General features: G+C 39.9%; 3 protein-coding genes across 3 annotated transcripts; 1 reads left to right on the top strand and 2 right to left on the bottom strand.

Moving 5' to 3' along the window:
- Nucleotides 1–62: 62 nt before the first annotated feature.
- On the bottom strand, nucleotides 63–3,970 carry LOC306739734 (alpha-N-acetylneuraminate alpha-2,8-sialyltransferase ST8SIA3-like; the record flags this gene model as incomplete). The annotated part of the gene is made up of 4 exons (XM_079221780.1): nucleotides 63–345; nucleotides 1,244–1,801; nucleotides 2,681–2,803; nucleotides 3,813–3,970. 4 exons carry the CDS (start codon nucleotides 3,968–3,970, stop codon nucleotides 63–65), a joined length of 1,122 nt encoding a protein of 373 aa, XP_079077906.1.
- A 1,605-nt stretch (nucleotides 3,971–5,575) lies between these two features.
- LOC306740395 (cyclin-G2-like) lies at nucleotides 5,576–9,347 on the bottom strand. The gene is made up of 7 exons (XM_079222536.1): nucleotides 9,002–9,347; nucleotides 8,744–8,881; nucleotides 8,289–8,539; nucleotides 8,065–8,143; nucleotides 7,878–7,976; nucleotides 7,217–7,419; nucleotides 5,576–6,402 (listed from the first exon to the last, which is right to left on the bottom strand). The coding sequence occupies exons 1-7, from the start codon at nucleotides 9,155–9,157 to the stop codon at nucleotides 6,309–6,311; spliced, it is 1,020 nt and encodes a 339-aa protein (XP_079078662.1). The 5' UTR covers nucleotides 9,158–9,347; the 3' UTR covers nucleotides 5,576–6,308.
- Nucleotides 9,348–10,214: 867 nt separating this feature from the next.
- LOC306740706 (uncharacterized protein) lies at nucleotides 10,215–18,812 on the top strand (the record flags this gene model as incomplete). Its single annotated transcript, XM_079222935.1, has 22 exons — nucleotides 10,215–10,323; nucleotides 10,420–10,477; nucleotides 10,884–11,029; nucleotides 11,409–11,584; nucleotides 11,697–11,806; nucleotides 11,885–12,206; nucleotides 12,307–12,365; nucleotides 12,766–12,876; nucleotides 13,006–13,087; nucleotides 13,323–13,442; nucleotides 13,829–13,915; nucleotides 14,055–14,207; nucleotides 14,322–14,490; nucleotides 15,164–15,316; nucleotides 15,687–15,802; nucleotides 15,942–16,100; nucleotides 16,690–16,782; nucleotides 16,991–17,113; nucleotides 17,534–17,661; nucleotides 17,986–18,048; nucleotides 18,269–18,336; nucleotides 18,697–18,812. 22 exons carry the CDS (start codon nucleotides 10,215–10,217, stop codon nucleotides 18,810–18,812), a joined length of 2,721 nt encoding a protein of 906 aa, XP_079079061.1.
- Nucleotides 18,813–23,525: the final 4,713 nt, after the last annotated feature.

Genomic DNA, 23,525 nt, shown 5'->3' with positions numbered 1-23,525 from the left:
GAAGTTGGAGCAGAGTGGATGTATCTGGGGTCTCTGGCGTCACCTCTTAAAAACCACTGTGTCTAGGAGCAGTGCGTCAGGCTGAGTTTGATCACACCTTCTCTGTGCAGCTTGTAGAGCAGCTTGAACTCGGTGGGCAGCTGGTGGGTCTCCTGCCACTTGGTGGTGAATTTGGTCCCTTTCTTGTCGTAGTAGTGGTAAGGCAGATCCTTGCCCGTGTTGGGGTCCCAGCCGAAGGGCCAGAAGCCGTAGAGATGGATCTCGTCGCACATGGCGGACGCCAGCGTGTACATTAGGATCCCCGTGCTGAGCCGTTTGGGGGAGAGGTTTTTAGTCTTCCAGTATCTGGGGGGGGGGACACAAGTCAACCATCCAAAATCAGACATTATATTAAAACACCTCTGAGTGCAGAATACCAGGATTAATCCTTCATCACCTTAATCCATCATAATCCCACTTCCCTTATGACTATATGCAGGGGCGGGATGTAACTAAATACATTTACTCAAGTATAGTACTTTGCTTAATTGCAAATTCGAATTTACACGAGTATTTCCATTTCATGCAACGCTATACTTCTCCCCCTTTACATCTCAGAGGCAGAGTAACATTAGCGTTACTCTGCTAGATGTGTAAATAGGAAACTGTTAACAAAGTTGCCATATCAATGTAAAAGATGGTTTAATATTTCAATCCTGTGTAGCTTGTTTCTGCCGTCATCCAAGTGAGAAAAACATGTAACTGTCAATTATAATAACTGTAGGTTTAATTTTCCACGATGAAGGTTCTTATGGAGCCGGTTATCGTGCTATAATCCTTTTTTTGGTGCCAAGCAAAAGGTGTGTGGAGAGTTGAGTATTTAAAAAGCATCAGATGAATGGTAAGATTTAAGCATTTAATCGAAAAATGTTCTTACCTAAATCATGAAACTTGTCAGTTTGACTTTAGACAATATATATGTTAATTAGGCAAAGCTTTACATTTAACAGAAGTGTGTTCTACTGTAACATGTTAATATTCCTCAAAATAAAGTATAATATATAGGCAATAGCCAGCGCAAGGTTTTTTACATATTAATCTTGTTGGTCTAAAAATATTCAAATGTAAAAAAAATAAGTAAAGTAACGTTTTTAACTGTTAAATGTAAAATCCAAAGTTGTGGCCCTGATTATACTTTCCAGTCATCGTCTTAAGTCTCATCAGTTGACCAAATCTGAACTGACAATCAGATCAACACTCTTACTTGTTGACATCGTGCATGATGTTTCCCGGCCAGGCCAGTTCGACCTTCAGCTGTCCCTTGTGCTCCACAAAGAAGTCCACCAGGGTCCTGGTTACTGTGGCTGAGGTATGGAGGAAGAAGGCAGGGATCCACAGGATGGCTCCCTCCAGCTTCTTCAGGTTGAGGAAAAAATTATTCCGGTCTTGAATGGTCAGCAGGTTATTGTAGTACCTCTCCAGGATGCTGGGGTTAAAGGTGGTGAGGTTGGTCTTCTTGCCCACGTCCTTGGAGTAGAACTCCGTGGGGGCGAAGTTGCAGCGGAAGACAAAGTCGGCCTGGTCGATCTCTGGGCCGCAGTGGCTTCCCGTCAGGATGCCGCTGTTGCCCACCACCGCACACATGCTGTAGTGCTTGTTGCGGATGGGAGAGGCGTCTGGGAGCAGGGATTTCAGGTTGTTGCTGATGGAGAAGACGTACTTGTGGCTGGAGTAGTCAAAGTGCATCAGCTGGCCAACACGCACCCTGTTCTTTGTGAGGGAGAAGTTGGTGGGAATGTCGATGTAGGTGAAGATATCTTTCCTAAAAAGAAACAAAAACACGTTAATGCTGTGAAAGAAGTACTCAGATCTATTACATTATTAATAGCAACAATACTGTAATGCAGAAATATTCTATAAATGTCCTGCAGTGGGCCCTATTAGTATGATATTGGATTAGTATTATTCATCCATTAATGTGTAAAAGCAGGATCTTATTATTGTAGTTGGTTGAGGTGGAGCTCATTTTTTACCTTTTAGTGTATGACTGCAAAGCTAATGGCGTTTTTTATTATGAATTCATCTGCTGACTATTTTCTCAATTATTCGATTGATTGTTCGGTTCAAAACAAATCTAAAAGATAGTGAGAAATGCATCACAATTACCCAAAGTGACAACTTCCCAATCCTTTGTTTGTCCACCCAATAGTACAAACCTCAAAATTATTTGTAATAATTTCTCACATTTGAGAAGAAGGGAACCATGAAAATGTTTTACATGAAAAATGACTCAAAATAGTAGCTATTTCATTTAACTTTCTATTGACTAATTGATTTCTAAGCTCTTTGTAAGTTTTGTATAAATACATCTTGATTTGTAAAGTAACTAAGGCTGTCAAAATGTTGTAGTGAAGTCAAAAAGTACAATATTTGCCTTTAAAATGCAGTGGAGTAGAAGTAGAAAGTACAATGAAAAAAAAGACTATTGAGTAAATGTACTTAGTTACTTTCCCTTTAACTTAAGCTCTGACAGAGAAACCCCTGTCTGCTGTTTATCCTGCAAGAAGACACATCAGAGAAGAAGAAGAAGAAGAAGAAGAAGAAGAAGAAGAAGAAGAAGAAGAAGAAGAAGAAGAAGAAAAAGAAGAAGAAGAAGAAGAAGAAGAAGAGTAGAAAATACTTCAGAATTAAAATCTCTCACTTCTGCTGATAAAAAGCCGTCTTGTTGAACTTCCATTTGGACGGTTTTCCTTGGAGCTCCTCGTTCAGGGCGCTAGTTAACGGGATGAAGGAGGGGTCCAAGAAATTCATGGCAAACTGAGACCTGTGGAGAAACATCATGAGAAATATAATCCTGAGACTCCAGCGTGTGAACTACTCTCTTGATTGTTTTTGTTTGGACTTGTTTTATAGGGATTAATAGTATTCAGAAGGTTTTATGAGGTATGTAAAAACAAGAGATCCACATTTATCTGTTCTGGTTGTTCTGAGAGAACAAGGAGTTTTTCATAAAGCCAACGACAAGCATTCCTGTTGGACATAATCACATACAGATTAAGATTTTTCTATGTTTTAAAAAATAATTAAATTATATGTGTCTTAATCTTTCAAATGCAACAGCAGTGGAAACCCATTTTAATATGCCTGAATTGAATTAATCTCTAATTTATTAATCTGATCTCTTGGGTCTTGGTTATGGAAAATTACTTTTGACTGGTTGTACCCTTTGGTTGTACCCTTTGGACCTCTTATATCTTTTGGAAAAAGTCTGCATTGGATCTGCACCAAAATGTGTTTATTTACAATGTACTAACACAACGGCAGATTAGATGGATGTAAATGTAGTGGACTGAAAGTAAAATATCTCCCTCTGAAATATCTAGTGGAGTAGAAGCATCGAGAAAAATAAAATGGAAACACTTAAGTACAGTATTTTAAAATTATACTTAAGCACTATTACCTGTTAGACTAGTGTAGCAGTGTAAAAAGTGAAATATTTTCTATGAAATATTAAGAAAGTACCTAAAAACACAGTCCTTGAGTAAAAAGTACTTTTGAGCTGCAGCAGCTGGATGTGATGTCGCTGGTGATGCAGGCGTTTACAGGTACTTCCCTGCACGACATGCATCGCCCATAGCAACACCATCAGCACCTGACAGCTCGCCATTTGATTGAAGCATTTGGCCAAAATGTAATGGGAAAGTGATGCGTTGAGCTGTGCACATCACATCCAGGTCGAATCGTAATCGTGCACACAAGGCCCGACTCCTCTGTGTTTACATTCACAACTACAACAACAATTGGTCTGCATCGCAATGAGTACTATCACTCACCGAAACCCTGCGTGGAACATGATCCTCGGGCCTTCCATGTAATATTTCGAGGAGGCGAAAAGGCTGTCCCTTCTGAGGGACACATAGCTGATGAGCGACAGGATGAGCACGGCGACGCACAGAATAACCAAACCCAGGGCCTTGGCGATGCGGACCATCTTGGGCGCGTGTTCATTCCCTGTATGTAGCTGCAGCGAGGCGTTGGCCTATGTTGCCATCGCCGGGTCGGCACACTGCCTGTCTGCGGGGCACAGACACACGGGCGCTCGTGGGCTCATATAATCGAGTAAAATGGACGGCTGGTGGTGCCAGTCGGCTGCATGGTGAAGATGCCGCGGCTCGCTGCGCTCTCATTCCCCCCCGACTGCCTCCTCCTCCTCCTCCTCCTCCTCTTCCTCCTCCTCCTCTGCTGCTGCTGCTGCTGCTGCTGCTGCTGCTGTTGCTTCACACTCCGAGGCGACTCCCCTCCTGGCTGCCGGTTTTTAATCATGGAGATGGAGCAGAGATGCGTGTCAACATATCCAGCCAGCTAAAAGACAAGCCACGTCCACCACCAGAAGCAGATCACCACCACCTCCATCTCCTCACACACACACGCACACACATAGGCACGCGCTCTGAGCCAGGCTTCTCCGCAGCTTGTCCAATAATGAATTGAATGGGATTGAATTGGATAAATGGTGGAGGAAAGATCGCATACATCTAATTTGTGCCCTCTGGTCTGTAATCCGAGCTCTACTCAAGTACATTTGAGGTAATTGTAATTTACTATATTTCCACGTGTTGTTTCTTTATACTAGTTTTAAAACAAATATAACGACATGTGTCATTATCGGTTAACATGGGACTGTAATTAATAATGAGGAGCAGTATCGAGGTAAAAACAATAAAAAGGAACTCTAGCGTTACCAGCTGTAACATTAAAGTGATGCACACACTGCATTCATAATTATAATGAAAACATATTGAACACTATTTACTCTGAAATGGGCCATTCTGCATGGCGAGTACTTTTATTTTGTTACAATTACTTAAGTTACATTTTGAATGCAAGACATTTATTTATAATAAAGTATTTCTGCACTGTGATATTGTTACTTTGACTCTAGAAGATGTGAGTACTCCTTCCATTTGAATGAATTTGAAGTATATTTGTACTTTACTTGAGTCATTCCTTATGGGAAAAGAGGAATGTTGTACCTTTTACCTCACATTTGTTTTACAGCTAGTTTAGATAGATTCAGATTATTAATATAAAAATAAATCAACAAATGAATTATGATGCATTATCATCATAGACTTAGATAAGGAGGGGTGCATTAAGTAATTGGAATGAACTAAATCTTTATCAGCTGCAACAATATAGTGAAGCAATACTTGTAATCCAGTAATATTATAAATATTATTGTGAAATAGGCAGTTCTGCATAATGAGTTTACTTATGATATTTAGAATGCTTGATGCATGACTAATGCACAACTCCTGAGGGTTTCATGCATGTATTACTGCAGGATATTACATGAATTCCCTTCCCTTACATCATGTGGCTTGTGTTTGTCATGAGGATACATGAACATTTTAAAATATGACAAAATCATCTTGTTACAGTTCTTGAGTATATGACTTTTAAGGGAACCAGAATAAGTCAGTGATTCAGGTTGGTCTCAAGGAGTTACCGTGCAATATCAGTGCCACAATTTCACCACTAGTGGACAATTCAAAAGACAAGCAAGTGAACTAGAACAGAAAAAAAGAGAGGATGAAAAGCTCTTCTTTTATTTGGAAGGATTATTTCTGACCCTTCCAACATCTTTCACATTATATCCAAATACAACACACATTATATAGAGTTCACAAAACATATATATTTTTTTCTTTCTTTCTTTTTACATTTTATATACATTTTCTTCAACTTTTTTAAAGCTTATTTTGGTAAACATGAACAACATTCATTCATCATCACATATGTGAATGTATCCATGCATAATCAGTCTTGCATTTTCACACCAAGATGTCCTATATATCACATTGGGATCGTGTACATGTGTATGACATATTCTAGCAGAATACTGTATATATGTAGATATTGAATAGAAAAACAGGTTTAAAAAAGATGGAGCATGTGCTAGTGTGTTAGCTGGTATTCAACAGTGAGTGTATCATGACAAACACAAGTTATACCTTGTGCTTCACTGATTTTCCATGAATGTGCCGAGCTCGGACACAAACAAACACAAAGAGAACATCTCGGAAAAAGATATTCAGACGCACTACCATCAAGCTGCCAAGATATTGCAATTTTCCATTTATACGATAAGTATATATTTTTTTTAAACGTTAAAAAAAACCGACAGTAAACTGAATCAACACAGGCACTTAATGATTGAAACCCGCCACCTGTCGTAGGGTTGCTCAGAAACATGGGGACTACCTTAAATCGGATACAGTTCAGGGGACAAACATGTATCCATCGCTATACTTCACAATAAGGACGAGTCACTTTTTGCGGTTGAGAAAGGTGGAAGGGAAGAAGGCTCCTTCGCCGTCACTTCCTGGCGAGCCGCATGGGCTGTCCTCACAGGAGTCCTCACTATGAGAGAAGAGGAAGCCATTAATATTCAGGGTAGCTTCAGGCTAGAGCTGAAACAATTAGCCGGTGATTCAAGGAGTGAACGGACAGATGTCTGCTGTGATTCTGAAGGCAATAACTCTGGTGTTATCTCTGCTTTGGCTTGGAGATTTTAAAAAGAGTGGAGTTTAAAAGATGTGGCTATTTACAGGGAGGGTCTAATGAAAATATGCTAAAGGCCCTTTAAGCGACAATAATTTTGATGATTAATTCATGATTTAAGTCAGAAGAAATATCAACTTTCACTGGTTCAAGCTTCTCTGACGTGAGAACTTCTTTTTTTTTGCTGTTTTGTATGAACTGAGTCTCTTTTCTTTTGGAAAGTTGGTCATACAAAACAAGACATTTGAAGACGTCTACTCAGGTTCTGTTAAACTGTGATGGCCCCTCTGCACTATTTGCTGACATTTTATAGACTAAAAGATTGATCAGAAGAATAATCAATGGATAAATCAACAAAGAAAGTAATTGTTAGTTGCAGCCATAGTACAAAGGGACATAAACTAAGTCAATACGTGGCATACAAGTGATATATTCAATTATAGCAAATTAAGGCTTTAAAAAAAAAATTCAACCATTAATGGATCCTCAACTCTAAAATAAAACGTATTGTTTACAATTACTGTTAGCAGCTGTGATTTTGATGAGTCATGAATTTGAGGACTTAAAAATGAGTCTGTTGGCATTCAGGAATGTTTCCTTAATATCTCATCGGCACAGTTGTTCAATCAGACGGAATTCAGCGTGAAGGAAACGAAAAAACTGGATTATTAACCTCTCGCACTCGTCCCAGATCCCCTCAGGAATAGTTGGCAGGCCGGGCACACTGAAGTGATTGGCCTGCAGATTTTGAGCTGTTCTCCTGGAAACGATCCAAACAAGCTTTTTGTTGTCTGGTTTATTACATTCGCTTGAGCAGTATTCAGTCATGCATTTGGCCACAAGTTCCTTCCAGTGGAGCAGCTCGCTGTCGCTGATCTGGAAAGAAGACAAACAGGAAACATCTGAGAGTCTGCAGACATAAATAATCTTGAACTTTACTGTCACCATGATGAGACAGTGACACTGACATGCCACATTGTACAATTTCAAAGCAGAGAGATGTAAGAAATTATGGAATTAGTGGAGTAAGAAAAACAAATTTAAGCTTATTCGCCACATAAATACTGGTCAATATTTATTAAAAAACTTGGTGTGGCGCTAAAATAGTGATGCAAGAGGTGAATTATGGAATCTCTCAGCAGTGGAATGGAAAAGATATTTCAGTTTTCGACTATTGTACATACAAAACAATACATTTGAAGACATTACCAAGGTCTAGATTAACCTGTGATGGCATTTTTCACTATATGTCGACATTTTTCAGAACAAAAACATTAATTAATTGAGAAAAAAAATCACTTGTTACAGCTTTACTCTTTTTTGTTTTTTTTTACCTTTAGGTGTCTTTGGAATTGCTGTACAATCTTCGACAAGGTGATGGACTGGAGGGCTTCAAAATCCTGAGCAATGAGGGACAGTGCCAGCACTGATGGCTGTAAATGAGAAAAACAGCATATGAATAAGTCACGGGACTCAAAGTGTGAATATGATGTGAAATTGTCGCCCGAGAACAATCCTTACTTTTGCTTTAGAGAAAACAAGGCGGCATAAGCAGGCTTTAAGCTGGGCTTCCAGTCTCCCAATGCTTGGGATCTCCTCCCTTAAAATATAGAGGGAATCCTAATGTGATCCGCCAGTACAAAGCTCATAAAGCATAGCATAATCTATTTGACCAACTCCATGCCAACTGGAGAAATGCATCTGCAATAACAACAAGTGTAAGCTAAATAAAATAAAATGTTTACCGTCCAGTAGACAGGAATGCGAAGGTTGGGTAGTAGAGGCGAAGAAACGTTAAAGCTGTCACTGCTTCGGGCTCTACACTGAGCTTCTCCGAGATGATCTTCTCCATGCGACACAGGTCTGACACGGTGAACTTGCTTTGGCTGATGCGAATGAGCTCATGGGTGGGCGAGACATTGTTCGCTTCCTCGACCATTTTCGCTGCAATGTGAAGACAGCAGACTCCAATACAGGGCAAGTGTTTGGGCTGCACCTGACAGTGACACAACAGTGATAAGTGTGAGTCAACATCCCATGATTCAAGGTCAAACATCATTGTGGGCGGGTTTTTCTGAATAATAATAAATAACCCCTAATAAAAAAGACAAATTCATCGCTGACAATGCTGGAGATCCAAAGTTCAAAGTCCAAAGTTGTAACGTGAAACAACAAATGAAATACTTTGTTAAATTCTTACCTTCATAATGGTGAGGAATCTATCAAGCAAATTGACAGCTTGAACAAATGTTTGAGTACTGTAGCCAAAGAAACTGGTCAGCCCCCACAGCTCTTCCACTCGGGTGTCCCTGCATTTCGCAGACACTCCACTGTGATTCTGAAAATATACCACTATATGTTAGATAGACATCGCTGGGAACGGATAATTTTTTTCTTGCGATCCCATAAACCTGCACCGAAAACCCCCCAAAATGTAAAAAGTGTTTCAGTGGGTTACCTCCGTGGAAGCTGACTCCATCATCCTCAGGCCAGTCTCCCTGGGAAGAAAGTTGTACTCTTTTGCACGACATGACTTCAACTCTTTCAGGAGCAGGCTGTCAATGGCTTGAAGATCCCTCATCCTAGAAAAAAACACATTTCGATCCATCTGCATTGCAATGCAAGAGAGACTGCATATAAATATTGGGTCGTGTCAGTGACACCCAGTAGGTGTCAGTGATTTCCTCAGCAGCGCCCAAAAAAACAACAACACATTCCTGACCTTTATTATAACGTAGTTGTAAAAGTATAATACACTAAACAATGGTAATAGTGTATTTAAAAACTCACACAATCAAAGTTAATGTTGACATTGATTTTGGCTAAATATCTGCTGAGCAACAGAAGCAGGCCGCCTATATAACATATAACTTGGTCAATATTACACAGTTCAGACGAGGCTGAATCATTAGACCGTCAACATTGATCCAATCTTGAAATAATAAGTTCGAGTTGACAACAACATCTATGGATGCCAAAAAGCAGAAGGCGTCAGAAACATATACATTAATGTAAAAAAATTGGCTCAAATTAACTTAGCTACCGTTAGCTTGCCAGCGTAAAATCAACAAACCTTCGTCTTACTTCGCCCGGGAGCCGCCGAGGTGCAGGAAATAACAGCGCTGCGGTTTAGTTACAGCTTCCAGCTCTTTACATCTCCATTGTGAGTCCGACGGAGGTTTATAAATAATAAAAAAACAAGCCCTTGGTCCCTGCTGAAAAGAGACAGGGTCCGCCCTCAATAAACAAACAACCGCTGATCTGCTCGGAAAAACCACATTGACCATGATGCACCGCTGGAAACGCCCATGACAGTTGATGACGCAAACACACACAGGCGTGTCGCCTGAAGGGAAAGCGGATGTTGGTGGATTATTTCAAAGTGTCTGGCGCTAACGTAACTTTTGCTGTAATTTATCAGTTTTAGTGAACAAAACATCGGGCTAACCTCGTCGGTCAAACAACGTGAACTATTGTAAGTATTTGTACCAAATTACACCGAATTATATTATATTATGAGAGCACGACGTGAGACACGGATGCTGTTTCCATGGTGATTGTGTTTTACCTTTACAATGTACTGGTTGACATGTTGATGTTGTCGTCGAGGAGGCATAACTTTGACTTAACTTAACGTGAACCGACAGGTTGGTTACTAACTAACTTCAGAGATGTCGGAGTCTTCCTCCGAGTCTCAGGTTTCCAGCAACAATGTGTCTCACGTTTTGCAATGTAAATCTCCACCGACCCGGACACAACTACCACAAGGAGCAACAACGGGTAGGTTCAAGTTATTAACTTACGTTAGATACGGGTAGCCATCTTGCGCAACGGATTTAAACCGCTGTTATTGAAGTGTTGAACTTTTCTTTCCAGAGACCCACGGCGCCTCTCCCCGGCTGAGATGTAACAGCCTGACACTGGATGAATTGAGGTATGAACAAAACACTCTTCATGCAAAACCAAAATGCCTTGCAGCCGTTTGCTCATTTGATATTTAAAGATCAACTACTCAAACTCATCAGCAGCCATTGCTTTAGCTCAAGAGTTGTTTTGATTTGATGAAAACAATGTATACAATTAAAGGGAAAACATAACAAATATCAAAACTCACAAAACATGTCAAATAAAATTAACAATAGGATCAAAATACAACCTGGTCGACAATAACCAAATGATGGCAGACTGACCTCTAAAAATCCTTATTTTTTCTGTCGACTTGATATTTGAAATAAAATGTAGTTTCACCATCTGGAAATAGACAGCACTTTGGCTATGCGATGACTATGAATTATGCTCTCCATCCCTCCTATTTTCTTTCCTTTTTTATTTATTTATAGTGAGGACCTTGACAGGCGCACCAAGGAAACACAGAGGCTTCAGGAAGAGGTGGAAAACGAAACCAAACTAACCTTCGAGAGGTTTGGCTGCACATACGGCATCCACAGCTCACCTGGACAAGTCTGCTTTGACGACTGTAACTATTGTGAGTACAAGCAGCGTCACACAGGATTTTGTTTTTGAGTCAGTGAGATGAAAAAATAACATGTTAAATAGGGATTATTCATTTTTCACAACACCTACATTACATGATAATACAATGACTGAAAAGCACCCCAAGTGGCAATACCACCCACGTTATGATACAGTGACCAAAGCCGAAGGTTATTCTAAAACCTAAATCACCTGACTAGAAATACAGATGGCTAGGGAAAAACACTGGAAAGCAAAATATAAAAAAAAAAAATTCAACATTAGCAAAAGCTTAACCCATGTAAAGTGCTGCAAAAATACATGTTTCACCAAGCCTTATCTTTGACAACATACGCTGTGTGTATTTTAGACTCCCTTTACTCTTTTGGCAGATGTTTCACCTTGGGATTCCGCTGTTTCTTCACCCCACCAGCAGCCAGAGACTCATCCCCTGGTCAGTGATGTGGAGAGTTTGAACCAAGGGGATAGTGGCTCTCCTGGAAAGGAGGCATTGGGAAATGCAATAGATGACTGTATTCTACAGCTTTCTGACTTGCAGCTCAACCAGGTTCATCATTTTTTTCTCCAGCCATTAAATCTTGTTAGTTTGATGCTGTCTGAATTACTAACTTTGTAATGCTTTCTCTATGTAATGTATGATTTTACCCTCTCAAACACAGCCATGTGATCAACCTGAACAAGAGACATTCAGTTTTAACGAAGCCATAGTGAACCTGCAAGCTGAGTGGCACAGAGTCCAGAATGAGAAGGCCGTCCTGTCCAACCTCAGGTGAAGACACTGGTAAAATGTTACTCCTGTAAATAAGTGTTTTGAATCTCTTTGACCCATAGATCTTTGTATTTGTAGAGTGAAGGATTCCAGGACACACGTTGGTCAGATGGAAAAGATGCTGTTCATATTGGAGGAGCTCCAAGACATCAAAAGGACCAAGGACCAGAAGCTGCAGGAGACGGAGGACGAGGCGTTGGTATTTTACAGGAAAATAGAGACATTGGAAGAAAATGTAATAAAAGAGATGTACTCACTATTGTCTCACGAGGCACAATCTAGAGACAACGCCATCACCAGTCCTAACGTCAGCACTACTTCAAGACAGCTGTCATCGGCTGCTAGTTCAACTGAGGATTTTAACAATGAGTCAGAGAAGCTACAGGAGAAACCTTTTCCAGTAAGTACTAGAAGTCAGTTACGGATCATGTTCAGTGTACTGTCGACACAGACATACACCTTTCCTGTTATTATGTCTGATATGTTTTTCTTTTTCATAGCACTCAATACAACATCTGGGGAGTGAGGAAAGCAGTGGAGTAAATAGTCAAAATGAAAGGTAAGAGCTGCAGCGATAAATCCAATAAAATAAATTGTTTTTATTCGATTAATAATTCCTGTCACTTTGCAAAGCAAACAAAACAAATATTATTAGATTCTTAAATGTGAGGATTGGCGCCTTTTCGTTGTCATATATGATAGCAATACAAACATTGTTGGGTTAAGTTAAGTTCTAATCTAGCTTTAGTAAGAAAATAGTCACTGAACATAGTGTGGGTTGTCGGTATATTAGAATACACACTGGAGCTGCTGCTTACCTGCTCCATATCAAATTATAGTGTTTTTTGTATTACTTCATCCCTTCCATTTATTTAATGCTAAAAGCCACGCTCTGCCGTTGTATATCATAAGTATATTATACTATAGCAGTGTTCACTCCTCATATTGATCTGTTGTAGAATGGAAAACCTGATTGGTGGTCTTGGCCAGGAGATGGCGCTGTTGACTGACAAACTGAGCTCATCGAAACACGACAGCTTCAGCTTAAGTGTCAAGTTGGAGATGCTAAAGTAAGTATAATGTTTTATCACAGTTTTTTAGTCTAAGGCCACTTTACTAAATGATCAGTGATGAGGAATTCATGTATATGTGTCAGAAATATATATATTTATGTATATATATATACACTTGCATCCCAGAAAAAGTGCAGAGAGACAGACATTACTGCACCGGTGTAAAGTCAATGAACTGGAGTCAACTCTCTGCAGCCATACAGATAAGGTAAGGAAGAGTGTACAACATTACTATGAATAATATAATGTAAGCAATGAGATACTGAGGCTTCTAAATGTCAATATTAACCAGCCATTCACTAGAGTCGACGTATAGACAAATAAGACCACCGTAGCTTGAAGATTAGACAGTCACAGTGGGGAGAAGTAAAACTGATGGAACGGATGCCTCCTCTATCAGAATGAAAACTAAATAAAATTTGATTTGATTTGTGACATTGTAGGCTTGTTGTCTGGCGCAGGAGCTCATTCAGACTCAGTCCCAGCTGCTGGACTCCAAAAGAGAGAGAATAAGAGCTCTACAACAGGCAGAGGAGCTTCGATCCCAGCTTGACCAATTCAAGGTGCCATAGCAAAGTCATGAATGTCAAAACCAGCTTTTGGTCTACTCCTAAATATGCCTGTTTGCATTAAAGCATACTCTTTAAAGTGGAAACTGACGTGCCATGTTGACTTTATATGAAGTAATTAAAATTATACTTCTGCAAATTATGATGGAGCGCTGAAAACAAGGTGTGTAATCTGCTGATAAAACATCTTAAGACACAAGTGGGAAGAGTCAATGAGGAGTGCCATGCTCAGGTGTGGGCCGTTACAGACTATGAATGATTCCATTGCAATTACTGATGCTGCACAAATTGGTGGCCATTTAATTCCATTGGTTATAGATGAATCTTATTGTCAGTAGGCATTTTATTTTGCCTAACCTTGATGTGGTAATTGCCTAAAGGCCCTGCTGGAGCAGAGGACCCAGGAGGCGGAGACATCCCAGGAACTCCTGGAGGAGAAAAAGAAGGAACTCCATGAAGCCCAGCATGTAATGTTCTAGTGGAGATCACACATTATTATTATTAGTCTCGGTTTATAATACAACCATTTAGATTATATACATAAACCATGATCCGGGGTGTATGTTTCCATTTTGATAGCTCATTGTACTTAACTGATTTTTCCAGCATCTTGCCGGGTTGGAAGAGACCCAACGCCGATGCCAGTCCCTGCTTGCAGAAGGAGAGATACTGAGGCTTAAGCTGGATGAACGAGAGAAGATGATGGAGAGTAGTTTACAGATGCACAACAGCACCCTCGACGACCTTCAGCAGCTCAGGGTCAGCATGGCAATTTAATTTATTCTTCTTATTGACTTCAATACCCAACACACACCATCATTAACCTCCCGCTATTTGTCTCTCTTCTTTGCTCTTGTGCCATATGCTGATTAGGCTGAATTGGACCGGCACAAGTCGGACCTGGCTTCTGTAGAGCAGGAAAGGCTGCAGCTACAGGCCTCTGTGGCTGAACAAGGTCTGCGTGTGCAGGAGCAAACTCTGGAGAACCAGCAGCTCACCATCCAGCTGGACACCCAGTGCTTGCAGATATTCACCCTCACGAGTGAGTTGAGCTTTACTGATGTGTATCACCACACTTAAGATGAATATCCATCACATAAACTAAACAATGGTTGTGAAAACAAACTAAACTGCATTACCCTTACTATAATAATGAATGAATGAATACCGGTACGTCTTTTTTTGTGTCTGGTTGTTAACATGACCTTGTGGGATTATCAACAAAACAGACTTTCCTACACACTAGTATCTCACTGCACAATAGTCTCCTAGTCCAACAATTAGATAAATATATGCACACAGACTCATAGTTATAAACATAGTATACAAATATTAACAACATGCTCAAACGATTTATATTAATTAAAACATTGTATTGCTGATTTAGTTAACGACTTAGCAATCAAAAGTCTCTGATTCACATAAAGTATGAGTCTTTAATGAATGAATTACCTCACAATATAGTATTCCATGTGGACCTTTATTATATCGCCTGTTACCTCCGGACAGCAGACTAGTGTACCCAGGCCTTTTCACTCACCAGGAATGTTTCTAGAAAGAGATCAGCTCTCGTCTTCTTGTCCTGCTGTGTTAGGAAAACAAAGAACCTTGTTCCGTATATTTTCACTGTCAACCAAGCCCTTCCATTGCTGTGTGTGTTAAGTGTGTTTCCCTCTTTGGATCTGATGCATGTGTTTGTGTGGGCACGATTTCAGAGGAGCTCGAGGAGCTGCAGCAGCTCCACAGCTGCAAGAATGAGGAGCACAAGGGTGTGGTGCTGAAGCTTCAGAGTCAGCTAAGGAACACCCATGACGAGCTGGACCAGTTCAGATGCACCCTGAGGACCCTGAAAGGAGTTGACGGAAACGGTTAGATTCATGACATAGTTTAAACTGAGACTTAATTAAACATCTAATGGACAAAGAAACATCCTCTAATTTAAGTCCGATCTCGCAGATAACAGAGATTTAATCTGGAACGTGATTAAGTCTAGGAATGCAGACAACTCCTATAGTATAAATATGAATATATCCTCTGCTGTATTCCAGTCTGAGAGATATAATCTGTTATGTGGAAAGCCTGATATGTCCATGATATGTACAAAGCCTGTCCAAGATTAAAGCTCTGGGATTTACAATGATGTTCTGATATATTATGTGCATGATGTTCTTTTTCGCTATATCACCTCCGTGCCCTTCTTCTCACTCTTTGTCGCTTTGCCTTGTGGGATTATCTTAGGCCTCCAAGTAGCCATGGACATGCAGAAGGAGATCACTGCCAGGAGAGAGCAGGTCGACTCCCTGCAGTGCAAAATCCAACATTTAGAGGAGATTATTAAGGATAAGTTGTACCAGGTAAAACATGTAATGTACCAGTGTGTCTGTAGATAAATCAGATATCTGGAGAGATAACCCTCTCCAGATATCAACATGTTTATGTTTTTTTGTTTAGTTTTTTAATTCCATCACGCTCCATTAATTTGATACTATCCAGGAAAAGCACTACCAGAGCCAGGAGAACCAGCGTCAGCTGCAGGATCTTACCTTCATCAGGGAGGAGAAAAGACAACTTTGCAATAAGCTGGAGGCCCTTTGCTCCGAAGATAAACAGTTGAGGGAGTGGATCGGCCAGCTGGAGGCAATCCTTCACAAGGTGATGCTCATGTACACTTTTTTCCATTAAATTACCACCAAATGTTGCCTGGCGTTAAGAAAAGCCTGGATAAGATTGTGACTGAAATCCATTTAACGTTTCAAGTTAAAAAAAGTACACACCAGTTTTTATTAAAACAACATCTTGATATTTTTCAACAATTAAGTTTTGGTGACCATAGTGTAGACCATGAACTGCAAAATCTTTGGTTTGTGTTTGGTCAGCGAGTTTCTGTTGCATTTCATTCCTCATTTACTTTCCACTACGTAATAAATATATAACATGCCCCAAAACAGATACAGATGAAAACAGCTAGCAAAGGTGTTTAAAATGGATTGATGATCAGCAATTGTCTTAAAATCTAAATATTTACATTATCATAATAACTATTTTTTTACTTCCTGGGAATTACTATCATTTAATATCGTATGGTTTTCTATCTGCCACTCTTCCCCAAACAGTTATTATCTCAAATAACAAAGAATTTCATATTTTTAGATGAATAAAGAACCTTATCATCTTACCTGTTCTGTCTCTGTTTGTGTCCATCACTGTGTTATTGCTTCAAATTCTCTGTATCTTCTCAAAGATGTCAGAGAGCTTGGCACACCGTCAAGATATCATCCAGCAGAAGGAGCAGGACATTCAACATCTGAAACTCCAACATGCCCTGGACTTGAAGGTAGAGCTAATTACAGACAAAGAGTCTTTTTGTAAGAAGGGATAGGGTTTATCAACTTATACACAGTCTGCCTATGTACTGTGTATGTAAAAATGTACCCTTATTTAGTTTAACTGCTTTATGCTAAGCTTCTCTTCATCATGCATGTTTGATAGTAATGTCTTTATCTACAAATCTTGAGTAACAACTAATTGTGTCCTTTCTATAGGAGATCCAAGGTCAAAATTTGCACACAGCTCTGAATGTACCTCCATCTGACCTGGACTCCCCGTCCCCATCTGCACTCAATGTCCCAGCCGCCTCCCAGCACGTCTCCAACACCCAGATCACGGTACAGTCAGGAGCTCCTTATATTCCGCCTATCTCCTACGGTTCCAGCCCATCAAGTGCATGTGTGAAGTGTTTATTTGGCTGCACAGACACAAGCTCAGCACATCTGCTCTGCCTTTAAATCAAAAACATACACAGCATTACATTCCTGTGGCAAAGTAAGAAGCCCAACCGTAAATCATTTCATCTAAGCAGTAAAACACTGATTGGTTTGTGTGGTTTTAAATGGTTGTCGCGCTAATACATTTAGTTTTTACTGACTTCAGAAGATCTTGTTGCTAATTGCCACATACATGTGTGGGATTGTCTTTTATACCCTGGTTTCTCTGTTTAAACTCAAACTAATCGGTCCATCTCTACATAATAATAACATCACCTAAGCAGTGCATTGACATCTTTCTCTTTCCCCTCTCTCTCCCAGCAGGAGTGCCGTGCTTTGGAGCTCAGGTCTCTCGTCGGAGAGCTGCGAGGAATGATTTCGGAGAACCACAGACCACACACAGATAACAGGAGGAGGTCTGCACCCGAGAGAGTGCACAGAACCACATTGTACGTCTGGCTCCGTTCCCACACACTGCAAGGATTAGCTTCGCTCTTAGGCTAGGTTAGGTCACATATTATAATCATGTGATGCTACTAAGTATGCAGGAAGTCATTTGGAGTGGATGAGGATGAGGAGAAAGGGGATCCATTCATGAGTGGATTAAATACCACATTGTGTTTCACGACTTCTACTGTACAACGTCTTAAAAAGAAACATGCTATTGACCTTGTTGAGTTAAAAAAAACTCCTTTTATCCTAAGATATCTGTTGTGGAATCCTTGAAGTTGAATGTCTCCCTCTATATTTTAATATTCCCCCTGCACCCACAGAAGTACTGACAAAGCAGAAGAAGTACAAGCTGATTCCAGATTGAGAAGAAAAACCTGCGGCAGGTAGGGAGCTCGCCAAAACCTAACCGACTCAGTGTCGTCTTTTTTTTTTAAAAAATGATGTTTTGCGCATGGCTTGTCTCGAGGCTGAGAGACGCTCACACCATCTTCCCATCTCACTGTGACCTTTTACCCCTCATGCAACAAGCACGGCACCGCAAAGTGCCACAGGCTGTGTAAATGTGATGTAATGCGTGTCTGTTTGTGCGTACTCTGTGTACAGCGAGCCACATTTCCCGAAAGCAGCCGAGCTCAACGAAAAAATGATCAGCAACAAATCCTTCTGTGAGAGTGAGTTTTCACTTTTTGTCATTTCCCAAAAATGTTTCTGTTTCAGTTTTTTTTTTAACTACCAAATGAATCAAATTAAATGAATTAAAACTAATATTTAATTGTATGTATGTAGTATAACAAATATGGCGACTGTTCTCATGAGAATTTCCTGCTTATTTCTGTTTAATGTCATTTGGATAGTTGTTGTCACCACCTTTCTGAAATTTGAATTCAGAAAATAATCAGCAGAGTAATCAATAAATGAAATACTCATTAGTTGAAGCCTTACATCCAATAGACAGACTATATACAACAAATTGTGGATTTTAGTCAACAACAATATTCATTTCTTTAACATATACATTTGAACTTTCCTAGGTTGTGTTATCCCACGTCCAGTGACTGCAGTAAGGTTCACTTCCTCCCCACGGCTCCTCGCACTGGGCCGCAGGTCACCCGTCTACTCTCTCCTGACCTCTGACCCAAACAGCTGACAGTGACGCGACACCAACTCCTGAGGCCAGCCCTTCTTATTAGTAAGTTGTTAGTACTGTGTTCAAATACACACAGACTCAGATTGGGCGGCGTTTCTTCAAGATATCATTTATATATCAAACTTTATATTAAAAGAGGGAACGCTGAACAACATTCACACAAAAGTCCAGAATTTTAATACAGAGACAATTCCTCATTCTAATGATTTCATCAGCTGACGCTCAGCAAGAGACGTCACGGCGCACCCGCTTGGTGTGTCAGGATGTAATGAAGCAACTCAATCTATTTCACCAATACTAAAGTTCCGTGTTCAATTGTCCTTCAGCAGCTCACAGGCTTCACAGACTTTTCACCAAATTGTATAAATGTATTTATTTGATCATAATCTCTGTAATCCTATTCCTCAGAATTAATTAAATAATCTATAACCCATTTTTTTTTGTCTTTCAGAGATCTCCTTTTCTAAGTTTTGAAGGCTCCCCGGAGGAAATTATCAATAAATGAAACGCCTACTCAAGTGTAGCTTTGTAATTCATTGTTTAAATATAGTTTTTTTTCTTCATGAGTTTGAGTTGTTAATTAACACCAGTAATCATGCCGAATAAAACATCTGTATCATATATTTGAATATTTGGTGGTACACACAGAACAGTATAACAAGCTTGATACAAATATGGAACAAGACCGTAGCATCTATATTGGCTGTTCAAGTTAAATTCAGACACCCATTAAAAAAGCACACAGAGCTTGATAGTTCTTAATGTTTCCTTGGATACCGAAACAGGCACATTTAAGACACTTCTCCTTTTTTTTTTTAAAGCGTTTCCAATATACAAATGCTGTGAAACCCATGCAGGTCTTTTGAAATCCTTCTTCAAAATATGTAATCTTGTGTTTTAGCCTTCGGCAGTCGTCGTACATTGTGGATTACATAACTCAAAGATACGGTTTCATACATCTGTTTCAGCTCCTCGTTCAGTCAACAAACTCCTCATCTCGTCATGTGACTGGATCCAGTAAAAACTCCCTGAACATGTTGCGTAGGTGTGTTCTTGGATTTTTATAATCCGAAGCCATCAAAAAATATTTGCTACTCTTTGTGGGTCTAAGTTTTTGTGTGATTTGCTCTTTCTATAATTTAGTTGCCTGAGAGACTTTGGAAAGTGTCCTGTCTGTTTGTGACTGTGACAGGATTTACTTCTTGACCTGAGAAATGATTTGCGTCTTCCACCTTATTGGGGAAAGGTGCCGATGAAGTGTCTTGAAGGCCCAGTATTGCAGATTCGCTAACATTGGTCTCTTTGTCCTGCAAGAATAAAGGAAAGTCCATCGTGTCATCATTTTCACACCGCATTGGTTCTTGCGTTAGGTATGACAATCAGTTCCTTTAGTGTCTGAAACCTACCGGGAAGGCAAACCGTCTGAAAGGTTTCATGTCCTTGTGGGTGCTCAGTTGATTCCCTTTGACCGTCCGACCCTTTTTGATACCATCTCGTTTCATTTGTAGAATATAAGGGTGTCTGGTCATCATGGCTGCTTTACAATGATTGAGAAGTAGCATTAGCCTAAGTAGCAGCCTTATTACAGACATTCATTTGTCGTCATTTAGATTGCATTAATATTATACTACCCATCAAATTGCCAGTTTACTTGTATTTTTCAGCAAACGTTCTGTTCACGTCTTCCTTACTTGGCTCTGTGTCGTTTTCTTCAGTTCCCTCCTCCGCATGGTCACCTGTAGGCGTAGGAAGGGCAGAGGCGCTGTTTACGCTCATGTCTGGGTCCAAAATGGATACCACCTCATCAAATAACTGTAGAGAAATAAAGACAACATTTAAATGAGATTTAACGCAGGATAAAATCTTCACATTTAATACTGGCCAAATAGCAGCTTGGTAGTCCAGACTGCTGCCTTCTCCACTTACTTCTGGGGTCATGTGATCCTTATAGTGCGGGAACATAGCCAGAGGATGCCGTTTGATTTCCTTCTCCACAGCGGCCACATGTTCTCTGCGAATTTGCTTTTGGGTCATCTGCTTTGAAAAGCAAGCGTGTTCTTTAGAAATGCACTTTCTAGGCTTTTGACCAGACTTAGTGGAGTTGTGTTTTGGAGCGTCATGAAAAATGACCGGTGAGACACCTCCCCTGTTTCCGGATAAAATTGACGAGCAATCGCTGAAGTCATCGAGGCTCACTGTTGCAAAACGGCAACACGTGCCGACCGAGGAGATCTTGTTTGCCGGGCCTTTAAGATACTTGGTCTGCAACCGCTCCTTGTACCTGAGGATTAACAAAGAAAATAAGAACTTTCCTAATGTTATGAAGCAGTTTCAGATACTTAAAAATCTGTTGAGACAATATGGATACAAAATAAGTTTAGCAGAATGATAAACAAGGGTACTTTGGAAGTAAACTTCAGTATTAACTATGTATCATGGAGAAGTATGGCCTCGCCACAGGGATATTATACCAGACAAAAATGGCAGACAGTGTAATAAGGTCACTGTATAGTTCTAGTTTCCGGAGGAGTAATAGATCAGTCACACACTGTTAAGATGACTGTGTATGTTTGACATAATAACTGAAACTGACAAATGTGGATTTCATTTAAAGACAAAATATAATATATCTGACTGCAAATAAGCTATTTCTCCGCTATCTGGAGAAAACTGTCTTTTCTTTTCTTTTCACTTAAGTGATTTTTATAAGCAGACCTTTTCTGTTCTGGAGCAATTTTCCATGTTTGAGCAAAAAGTGCTGAAAGTCTATTTCAACCACATGCACGTTGCACTCCGAGTTCTCTTTTTATATCCTCCTTGATGTCCCGCCAGTTGGACACTCAGACCGTACTTGACTGATGATCAGTCAATGTGTCACATATCTCTGACGAAATAGAAGAAGATGAGACAATTTATATTCTCTATCGAGGGCCTGATAATAATTCAGGCTACTGTAACGCGTCGGCTCTTCGGGTTGTGTCATAACTGGGTTTATTCTGTTGGGACCCCATAGAGAGAACCTGGTGAAAAACGGTTGCATGTTGATATATTTCTGTACTCACACAGGCAAGTCTACTGTAGTTATTGGTGTTATTATATTTTACAGTATCGCAGTGCAGTTTGAACTCAAAGAATCCTCTGCACTTCCCGTTTGCTTGTTACCACCAGCTCGTAGTTTGCCTTCACGAAGGTGCTATTAGTTGCACGTCTATTGTATTAGCTGCAAACCATATCCAACTTTTGTTAAATTGGGTTGTTTTTTTATCATTAATGCAGATTTTACAGAATTTCTGAGATGCTTGTGTTTAGGAGAATTGCTTCCATCTGTAAAAAGAGTGGCTGATAGCAAAAAAATGTCTTTACCCATTAAGTAAAATGACGATACACTGTATAGCTGAGACTATTAATACTACTCAAAAGTTGGGGTGTATTAGGCCATCGCAAGTTATGTTACACACAGTTCTGAATGTTCTTGATGAGACTTAATTCTGTCTCACAGTTCGGATCAGCATTACGTATTTATTTTGTCCTGTTAGTACTTTTGACAAGTTTAAAATAGAAGTGTATTTTTGTAATCCTAGTCTCTTTGACTCTGCCTCTACTTGGCAGCAGGCTGATAATGCCTGTTATATCATCCAGGAACCACCTCAGAAGTATTTAACCTTAAATATGATTACACATACTGTATTGTCTAAAAGCAGCTCAGTGACTATTTTAAATAGCTGCCTGCAGTGATGTACAGTAACATGTTAGTCTTTCTGCCTCCTCTGAAATCTACATATTTCTCACCTTCCCTCATCGCCGTCTATTTGTCCGCCCTCAGACTGGTTCAGTTCAGGTGAGCAAACAACAAAGCTATGAATGTTGAGAGTAAAGGGCCATTGCATTTACATAAACACAATATTAAATCCTCAAGTAAAAGACACAGAGATACTTCTTTTTCCTGGTGTGCCATGCAGTACGTCTACTACTGCATTTCAGTGGGAAACCATTAATCTGACAGCTGTAGTTGGTGATTCAAATTTGACAAACAATCATAATCAGTTTTTTGTTAATGTGATCCAATGTCAGAGATGAAACTGCTAAAAAAAGTATCCTGAGTACTTATAATTAGCTACGGCTACATACACGCTGCAAGACTGTGTGCTCGATTCTGATTTATTGCTCAGATCTGGCTGTTCACATAATTGTTTTAATTGGGTAGTATGAGATTCCAGTGTGAACCGGTCACGGTCCACAACTGACCCGCATGCGCAAAAGACAATGATTAAGACACACTGGGGAAGTAACCATGGAGGTCACGGAAGTTAGTGTTTACGGTTTCATTTATAAGTTGATGTGCAGTGGAAGCCAGTGAATTTGTGAGCAGATGATGACAGTGATGAAAAATAAATTATGTTTACATGGCTTTTTGTGGCGTAATGGCTGCTACTTCTTTACTTCTTTACTTTACTTCAACATCTTTTGATAGTACTGTCAGTACCAACATCAAACTATGGGCCTCGTGGTTTAGTAACATTACTCATGGCCCATTTCAGAATGATGTCTTATATGATATATCATTTTGATGTTGTTAATATTGCTTATCAATAAATCTATCCTACATTTGTGTTAGTAAAAAGAACAATAGTCGCTACCTAAATCCAATGGAGTGATGTCATCGTTAGAAATAGAAAGTAGAAAGTAGCATACAATGGAAACGCGTCTAGTAAA

The sequence above is a fragment of the Taurulus bubalis genome (assembly GCF_910589615.1).
Source record: "Taurulus bubalis genome assembly, chromosome: 8".
NCBI classification, from domain to species: Eukaryota; Metazoa; Chordata; class Actinopteri; order Perciformes; family Cottidae; genus Taurulus; species Taurulus bubalis.
The sequence above is the reverse complement of the archived record's forward strand: the minus strand, read 5'-3'. Positions and strand labels throughout refer to the sequence as shown.